Source organism: Eurypyga helias, unplaced genomic scaffold (genome assembly GCF_000690775.1).
Source record: "Eurypyga helias isolate BGI_N326 unplaced genomic scaffold, ASM69077v1 scaffold15183, whole genome shotgun sequence".
In the NCBI taxonomy this organism is placed as follows: Eukaryota; Metazoa; Chordata; class Aves; order Eurypygiformes; family Eurypygidae; genus Eurypyga; species Eurypyga helias.
Window position 1 is genome coordinate 22,203 of NW_010243286.1, and position 9,601 is coordinate 31,803.

The window sequence follows — 9,601 nt, forward strand, 5'->3', positions numbered from 1 at the left end:
TATCATAGAATCCCAGAAAGGTTTGGGTTGGAGGGACCTTAAAGGCCCCCCAGTCCCCCCCCCCTGCCATGGGCAGGGTCATCTTCCACTAGACCAGGTTGCTCCAAGCCTCATCCAGCCTGGCCCTGAGCACTTCCACATCTACATCCATCCTTGAACGCATCCTTGGGGTTTGCTCACTGGAGTACAGAGGGGTGGGGTGTTGCTGGAGGCAGCGCTGCCTTGAGCAGGGGCAGGTAGGTGAGGATGCGACACAAAGTGAGCTTGTAGCTCCCTTTAATGGGGGCAGGGACTTCTCAGGACCTTCACGTGCCATGAGGAGGATAGGATTTACAGCACGGTGTGTACACACACCAGTGCGGCGAGCACAGCGTAGAACACAGCCCCGGTGCAGCGTGCGTAGTTCCAGCACAACGTAGCAACTTCCAAGTCCAGCTTCTCTGAGCTTCTACAACCCCGTGTAGAAGCGGGTGTATCTGTGGCACGTACCTGCGTTTGGGTGGAAGCCAGCTTACCCATGCGTTGCCAGTATGGCTCGCCGAGGTGCAAAGGCTTTTTCGATTCGCTGGAAGCACAGGTGATACGTTTCGCTGGAAAGGGCGAGGAAATCTCTTGGGTCCGGTCCAGCTTTGTTAAGCGCAATGAAGTTGCAGCAGGGATGACTTTGGCCCGTTGCACTTGAGTGACATAGTTCAGAGCTGTAAAACCCTCGGCTCAAGCGTGCAGGGTGTGGGGTGAGATCAGCTTGCTCTCCTCAAGTGCGCTGTAGGCTCTGCCAGGGAAACCTGGTGGTTTTGCCAGCTCCTCTACATATGAATGAGTCTGCGAGGGCTTTGCAACGAGCTTGACACATGGATAACCACATAATTAAAGGCTGTAGCTTTAGAGAAGAGCATTAGCGCTGGTATCTTTAACCACAAAGAGCAGAACTTGAGTCATCAAATGCCAGGGGATGAATTTCCTAGCGGATTGCTCCATCAGGTTGCTGAACTATTGGGCCTGGATCCAGTGGGATGCCTCATCAGACGTGAACCAGGAAGGGAAGAAACCTGGCAAGCAGTGTTGGTCCTGTTAGCTTAGAGGACCCAGACTTGTAAAAACAGCTCTACAAAACTCAGACCAAAGGTTAGGTGGGGGTTGAGTCACTTTACCAGGGCAAGACGGTAATAGTTGGCAGTTTCCATTTTAAGCTCACAGTCCGCCCAATTAGTGGCAACACCACTTAGATTTCTAGGGCTACAGCCCAAATTATTCTCAATTAATTAAAGATATTGTCCTAGAATATTCTCAGTTAATTAAATGTATTGTCCTAGACTAAAATGCAACACGTCTCAGGCGGCTGAGTTTACAGGAGACCAGAGTCAGCATGTCTAAGGCGGGCTGCAGATCCAACATGCCCAAAGCGTGAGGCTGGCTGGAGCAGAGTTTCTGATTTCACCCCATTTCCAGTGTTACATTCTCCTGGTTTTGTGAGCAAAGCTTTGTACCTAAAGCTGGGCTCTTTTTTATCAGGCCGTATTTCTCTCATAACTGCATGCTGCCTCGCTTACCCTCTGTGATCAGTGCAGGTAGGTAGGAGGGAAGTGGGACAGAGGACGGTGATTCACTCGGGGGAGTCTGTGGCTGAGTCAGAGCTGGAAGCTAAATCACAGCAGTCGTGACTCCTGGGCTGCTCTTGCTGCTCTCTTGATATCCTGCTAGCTTAAGTACCTGTTAAATGTTGGACTCCCACCACCCGTGTGTCAGGGTCACTCTTGACTAGTCCTCTTGTCTGTATTTTTTTGCCTTAGACGCGGTCCGAGATGGATAAGTACCTGTCAAACGAGGTGCCGCCCATCCCAATGATACCAGACAAGAAGTACCGCCGGGAGAGTGCCTCAGTGGTGGATGAGTTCTTCTCCACAGAGAAGCCCACTTCCACGCCGTACAGCGTGAACATCAACGTCATTCTGCCAGACACGACACACCTGCGCACGGGACTTTACCGGCCACCCAGGGCCATGACGCCGTTCCCACAGATCAAAACGGAGCCTGGCACCAGCTTCGCCCAGCCCTGCTCTTCAGCCTCCGGCTCCACACAGACCCTGCCCGACTTCACCAGCGTCTTCAGCATGCCCCAGTCAGTGGCAGTGAACAACATCTTCATCAAGCAGGAGATGCCCTCTGAGATCCCCTTATCCACCAACCCACAGCAATCACAGCTTTACCAGATGCCTCTTGGCAACGGGAGCGCTGACATCACCACGCTGACGTCCTCCTCCAACGGTACCACGGCCATCAACAGTCTCAGCGGCGTTACCATGTCCACGGGGAACACCATGTCCAGCGTGGTCCACAGACCCGTCCAGCCGGGAGGGCCGGTGAAGCAGTACCCACACATCTCCCAGGGACAGGGAAACTTCAACATCTCAGGGCAGTTCTACCCTGCTCCGGGGGTGAACCTGCCCCCTTCACCCCCCAACTCACAGCCTGGCAGCCCAGAAAATCAACCGGAGCTCATCAACACCATCTCTCCCCCACCATCCTACGAAGCCACTTTTGGACTGAAGTTGGTCCAGTCATCCCAGGTCCCCCCAGTCCCCAATGGCCTTGGGACCATGTCCCAAGGGCACGTTGTCATGCAGCCCCCCAAATACAACAGGCGCAACAACCCTGAGCTGGAGAAAAGGAGAATCCACCACTGCGATTACCCAGGTATGCTCATGCCTTGGCTTTTGGGGGGGTCTTTCCTTGGCACACCGATGCTGGGGGCTGACATCTCTGTGCCTGCGTGATGAGGGCGCTATGGGGCTGGGTGGAGAGCCTCAGGGAGTTGGGATTCCCACCAGCACCAAGGGAGGAGAAGAGGTCAACACTGCCTGCACTAGCTGAGGCCTTTTATTCCCCTTCCCTTTCCCCTTCACCCTCTGGCAGCAGCAAGCCTGGCTCTGAGAGGCAGAGAGCTCCTGCAAAGCACAGGGATGGGCCTGGAAACCTGCCTTCGCTGCCTGTTTCACTCTGGTCTTGCCAAACCCTGAGCAGCCACGTGCTCTCAGCAGGTGAAGCCATGCTGGCTCTCTCGCTGACCTTTCCTCTGTGTTGTGTCCTTCGGTGGCTTCAGGGACTGCATCAGGGTGGTGTGGAAAGGCACTTCAGGGTAATGACCAGAGCTGGAGCTGCTCCCTGTGTGTCACCCCATTGCACACACACGTCCGTCTAAAGTCCTGTGATGCTTTTCCAGGAGGAGATCTTGCAGGAAACCGCACAGAGAACTTGTAGGACCCACAGCTGCAAACACATTCATCCCTCGTGGGAGGGAAGCCATCGTGTTCCGAGAGAAACCCCAGTGACATCAGCGTGAGGGCTTGAAAATCACCAGTCCTTGTGCAGGGACACACACCTCCCGCTGCCTGGGCCAAGCCCCAGCCATGGGGCTGTTGTGGATTAGCACAGGGCTTTCCCATGGGGGTGTGTGAGCTGGGGAAAGTCATTTCCTAATTGCCTCCTGCAAGATCTGAGTGCCCTTGCCGTGGCACAAGGGTGGCAGTAGCTCAGCCCAGAGGCCTGCCTAGCCCAGGTCCGCTCTCCAGCAGTGACCCGAGGACGTGGAGAAGCACGGGACGTGTTTAGAAAGATCTTTCTGTGCTGACACCTTCCCACCCTCCGGCAACCTGCAGATTAGGGACTTTCTGAGCCAGAAGCTGCACCCATGTTCTCAAGGTTAACTGCTTGTGCTGAAGTTTTTACCTTCCCCTGGTCTCGGTGGGAGGGAGATTAAGGGTGGAAGTGGAGCAGTGCTCTGAGACAGACCCCTCCGCTCTTGTCAGACCTGGGCAGAGCGAGAGTCTTGGCCCGCAGGATGCCTTGCCAAGGCAAAGCTCGCCTGTTTTCAACAGGATTTTGGCCCGCACAGGAAGACAGGAGCACGTCTGTGGTGCAAAAACACCCTCACAAGCTGCGCTGAATAAACAGCGGGTGGCTCGATAGTGCGTACGTGCGGAGCCTGGAGCCGCTTCTTGACGCGGAGGTTCAGCTGGAGGTGAAATCAGGCGGGATGGCAGGGGCAGCAGGGCTTGCCCACAGGAGGAAGCGATGGGAGGCATGCCGGATTCGCACCCCTAACCGGATAAACGGGGGAGACCTGTTTGCAAAGCCCTGATCCGAGTTTCCAGGTGGTGGCCCCGGCACGTTTTCCTCTGCGTGCTCATGGGGAAATGAAGCTCAGTCATGTCCTGCTCTGGCTTCTCTCCGCTGCTCCCTCTGGGTTTGGAATCTGCTCTGCGAGCTCAGCTGGCTTTGTTTCCGTGCCCAGCGGGAAGGCAGCCCTCGTTCTCATCTTGGGTAGCGGGTTTAAATTGAAAGTGGGGAGATTGAGATGGGACATCAGGAAGGAATTCTTCCCGCAGAGGGTGGGCGCACTGGGACAGGTTGCCCAGAGAAGCTGTGGATGCCCCATCCCTGGGAGTGTCCAAGGCCAGGCTGGATGAGGCTTGGAGCAGCCTGGTCTATGGAAGGTGTCCCTGCGCATGGCAGGGGGTGGCACTGGAGGGGCTTCAGGGTCCCTTCCCACCCAAACTGCTCTGTGATTCTGTGATTCCGTGATCTCACCCGAGTGTGAGAGACCTCGGAGGCTTCAGAGCATCAGAAGCAAAATTGAACTGCCACCGCCCCTTACCCCTCCTGGCACGGGAGGGAAAAGGCAGTTGCTCCTGCACCGCCTGAGCAGGACAGGACCGAGAGCTGATCCCTTGCCAAAGGCTTCTTCAGGCCGTGTGGAAACCCTGGAATGAAAAATACGGCTTTGTTTCTTATGCAGGTCATAAAAATTCAAATGAATATTTTAATATACCTGTCAAAACACAATGAAGCAGGGCCATAAAGGCAGGATGAGAAGCTTTTCTAAGCTTTATCTAACTGAAATGAGGAACTAGTAACGATTATTTTGAGATGCCTGTTGTTGAAACCTCTGCCAAAGTCAAGGTGTTTGTTAAGAACCTTCCTTTGATTAAACCCATTGTTGCTGATCTTGTGAAAAAAGCCCCTTCCCACTGTCTTTATTCTGGATCCTGCAAGCCAAGCTGTGGCTCCACAGCGTACCTGGCGTTTCCTGCTGCGTGGAATGTTTTTACCACCTCTGCTGGGGCTGGGACTATTCTGCATCTTCCCTCCAGCCTTGCAGTAGTGATATCAGTTGCATCTGCAATCTAAAAAGCCAAACGGCAGCATGAAGCCAGCAGCTAACGGTGGCGAAGTTAATGTTTTTATCCTGCCTCAAAGACCTGGTTGATGAAGGGGAGGGATTTGAAAGCCTGTGCCTGACTTCTCCCCCCAACTAATTCCCAGCATAGAGCCCATGGTGTCAGGACTGTGTGGCCAGAGATGGTGTTGTAAAGGTCTGTCTTGGAGAACAAATGCTCTTCAGTTGCTGCTGAAACGAAATGGGTATAGCCAGGGTTATTTGCATACTGTTACCCAGAGTGCTTTTCATGCCTGCTGTGTCCCTAACCTCAATGTTCTGCATTTGTTTGAGCAAGACCCCGTTTCTCACAGGAAAGTTGTCTTCTCTGTTTCTGCAGGTTGCTCAAAAGTCTATACCAAGAGCTCCCACCTGAAGGCCCATCAGAGGACTCACACAGGTAAGAGCAACGCATCACGTGGTGACATGACAGGGCAAGGGGTGACGGGTTTAAACGGAAAGAGGGAGATGGAGATGGGACATCGGGAAGGAATTCTTCCCGGAGAGGGTGGGAGCACTGGGACAGGTTGCCCAGAGAAGCTGTGGATGCCCCATCCCTGGGAGTGTCCAAGGCCAGGCTGGATGAGGCTTGGAGCAGCCTGAGCTCTGGAAGGTGTCCCTGCCCGTGGCAGGGGGTGGGACTAGGTGGGCTTTAAGCTTCCTTCCAAGCCAAGCCATTCCATGATTCTATGATCATCAGGAAACTCTACCAGCCTACACTTCGTATCCTGTGCCTCTGAATGCGGTGGTAAGGTAGCAGAGGGGATGGCCTTAACCTGGGGTGGTCACTGGAGTAAGGAGCACAGTTAAGTCTATTGATGTTAATGGTAAAAAGAAGTCCAGTGGTTGCACTGCTTTATAGCGACTGCACACTGCTGCGTGCACTTGCTCGCCTTCTGCAGGGGTGGTCTGGAATTTAGGAGAACTCTTGGAGGCTCTCAAGTTGATGGATTGGAGGAGGAGGTGCTCTCTATCACTCCGAGCTCTTTGAGATCTCCCAAATCCTAGCCAGGTCTGATCCTGCTTAGCCTACAGAATGCGTGAAGGCCTGGGGTGCATATATATCAGCCCTGAGGAGACAAGGGCTGTCTCCTTTGTGTCCAGCGTGTGGTTCCCAAGGAGGGGAAGGAACCCCTTGTATCTCCTCGCATACCAGCTGCACAGACCACTCGTGCGCAGTGCTTGTCCCCTTCGCAGCTGCCGCTGGTGTATCGCTGGAGCTGCCAAAGGCACATCCAGAGGGGCTCCAGTTCCATGTCCAGAAGGGCTGTGCCCTCATTCCCAAAGGCAAAGGTGCCGTGGGCTGCCCTTGGTGGTGTGAACAGGGTCACTAGCACAGAGGCGCTCCCACCGCAACCAGCTTCCTCGGGGTAAGCCTGGCTCAGTGGCACTTGTGCATTCAAGCACAGGTCTTCTCATTAAGGCATTTATTATACCTGAAACTTTATCAGATCCCCAGGTAGTCCAGGAACCATCAGTGCACTCATAAATCTCTTTTATAGAAGGGCTGATCTTTACTGAAAGCAATTAAGCTGGCCCAGAGTTCACTTTTCTTTTTTATTAACAACGAACAAAACTCATCCTGCGGCTGGGAATCAGTTCCTGCACTTGGCTCTGTTCTCTTTTCATCTTATCAGTCCTTCCAGCGAGCCAGCAAAGAATTTTTCTTTGTGCATGAGGTACAGGATTTTTTTGGCAGGGCCTGGGTAGGAGCGGGCTGGAGAACAACACGGAAGGGGTGGAAGAATGGAACAGGAAGGACATTGTGCCGTCTCGGAGAGCTGGGTGGTGATAAGCGTTTGTCACAACAGCAATCTGTATTCAGGGCTATGGTAGGGCTCTCGCTTTAAAATTAAATGTGTCTTTTCCCCATCTGTCCGGAGGCCGGGTCTTAGCTCCGTGCCCAGAGATGCCACCCACCTGAGACAGGCACCGTCCTTCCCAGTCACCGTGTAAAGATGTCTCCAGGCAAACTTGGGCGGCTTTTGAACCCAATAAAACGCAGACATCTTTCCAGGTTTCCCAGCAATTGGGCTGGAAATCCAAGGGTGTTTTCCTCCTTCCACTTCACTTGCTGTAAGAGGGAAGGGCAGAGTAGTCCTGGGATGGGATCTGAGTAGTCCAGAAAACTGGTAGAGTTGTGTTGGTAAGAGGAAGGGCACTCCAAAACAGAGCGCCATACGCAGGCACACCCAGGGAGTGGGTGTCCAGTTGTGGGAGCCTCGTGTTCTGCTTTTGAGGCCTCAGCCTCGCTGGGCACGGCCCCGGGGCTGCAGCGGCACGGCCCGTTCCGACCCGTGCCAGCTAAGTACGCTCGGCGCTGCTTCAGCCCCATCCCTCGAGGGGTTAATAACCCCCTTCCTCTCGATTCCTCGCCTGATGGCAGCCGGGCTGAGAGGTACCTGATCTCTGAGATCTTTGCTTGTGGTTTGCCCGTTGCTATGGGCTGGGCTGTATTCATCTCCTGGAGACTCCGTTCATTTCCTGGGTGCCATTGTGAGATTAAATATATAACCCGGTGGCTGCTCACCCGGCTCCCGGGGGCTGGGAATGCCAGTTTGGGTCCTTTGTTTGAGCTTGCCCTGCCGTGCTGTCCTGGGAGATGGAGCCAGCTCGTGGGACAATGGAAAGCATTTTCTTTCTATCCTGGAGATCAACCTGTTATTGTTTGAAACTAAAGGGCCTTGGTAGGGTTGACCCAGGCAGGTGACCTGCCAGGGACAATGTCTGTGGCTGCGCAGATCCCGCCTTTGCCTTGGCGTGAATGCTGACAAACCCACGAGATCCCCAGCGAAATATCCAGCGTGCTGCTTGTCAACTTTTTAAGGTCTGTAATTTACCAGAGCCATAAAAAATACCCCTCTCTCCTCCCCATGGTGTAGAGCCTGGGGGCTTTTTGGGGAGCGGGACGCGGTCTTGGCGCCCCAACTCCTCCAGGTTCGCGTGTCTGCGCTTTCATATTTTGTCGGGTGCGTGCGAGACGCCATAGATCTTGCTGTGGCTGGATGTTTTCTGTTTCCCGGCCAAACCCACCGCCTGCCTAGCACACGGGCCGCGGGGCCGTGCGCTGGGAAACATGTCAGAGCACGACACGCGTGCCCGTGCATGCACGCTGCGTGTGTACGTGCATGCATGCCGTGATGGTGCGCTCAGCAATTGGCCGGTGAAACGGTAAATATTTGAGGTCGGGAAAGTCAGCACATTCCCTGAACTCTGCCTGCTTGTTCAGGCTGTTAAGAGCGAGGGCTAATATTTGAGAGCACCACACCCATGTGCGGAGAGGGCTGCAGCCAGGGTTCAGCTCCACAGCCTGGGCACGCAGGGAGTTGGAAGCGGACACGGGCTTTTCCAGCCCAGTTCCCAGCTGGCTGGGAAGTTGCACAACTTAACTGATTTCGGTTTGGGAATGAGGTGTGTAAGGGTGGTGGTGGGGGAGAGGGCAGCGGCGTTACGTCACCCGGACGCTCCGAAGGAAAACGCAGTGTTTTGTGTACGGAGAGCTGCTGTGGGGCTGGAGCATTGGCGGTTGCAAAGATGCGAGGCTTGGAGGAAAATTTATATGGCATAACCCCCTTCTTCCTCCTGAAGCAACACCTTCCCTAGGAATTTTTGGCTTTTTAGTTTGAAAAAAAAAACCTTGGAAAAACTTTTAGCCAGAAATGCTCCCAAATCCAACAGGAACTTGAACAGCACTAGAAACTGGAGCGGGAGGGGGCACATGGACCAGACCCGGCTGCTGCAGCTCAACCATTTGTGGTGGCTGTGGATGTTCACAGCGAGGGAACGCTGGCTGTGGGAAGCGTCAGCGTGGCCATGGGCCCTGTGCTGCAGCGGGGCAGCCCGGGGTGCCCTCCTGGGGCATCTCCGGGAGGACAGGGTTGGGCGTTCGGGAGGCTGGGCAGATGCCCACGTAGGCTCTTGCGTGGCGGGGCTGTGCCTGTGACCCGTGGCTCTTCCCCGCAGGTGAGAAGCCCTATAAATGCACGTGGGAAGGCTGCGACTGGCGCTTCGCCCGCTCCGACGAGCTGACCCGCCACTATCGGAAGCACACGGGTGCCAAGCCCTTCAAGTGCCTCGCCTGCGGCCGGTGCTTCTCCCGCTCTGACCATCTGGCTCTCCACATGAAGCGGCACCAGAACTAGGAGCTGCCTCCATCCACCGCTTCTCCAAGAGCAGCTGAAACTCTTTTCTTCATCGAGGAGCCTCTCTTCTCGTCCATAGGAACAAACCCATGCTGTGATCAACTGGCAGGGCAGGGGTGGCAGGTAAGCCCCTCCGCAAGCCCTGTGCCCAACTGTTTCTGTTTTTAAATCTCATTAAAAGAGTTATAATTACAGACTGATCTCGTGACGAGGCTCCTGGCGGCACCGGGGCGATGGACCTTGG

General features: G+C 54.7%; 1 protein-coding gene across 1 annotated transcript; it reads left to right on the forward strand.

Moving 5' to 3' along the window:
* The first annotated feature begins 1,796 nt into the window (after positions 1-1,796).
* LOC104507925 (Krueppel-like factor 5) lies at positions 1,797-9,357 on the forward strand. Its single transcript, XM_010149362.1, has 3 exons — positions 1,797-2,694; positions 5,556-5,615; positions 9,179-9,357. The coding sequence occupies exons 1-3, from the start codon at positions 1,803-1,805 to the stop codon at positions 9,355-9,357; spliced, it is 1,131 nt and encodes a 376-aa protein (XP_010147664.1). The 5' UTR covers positions 1,797-1,802.
* Positions 9,358-9,601: the final 244 nt, after the last annotated feature.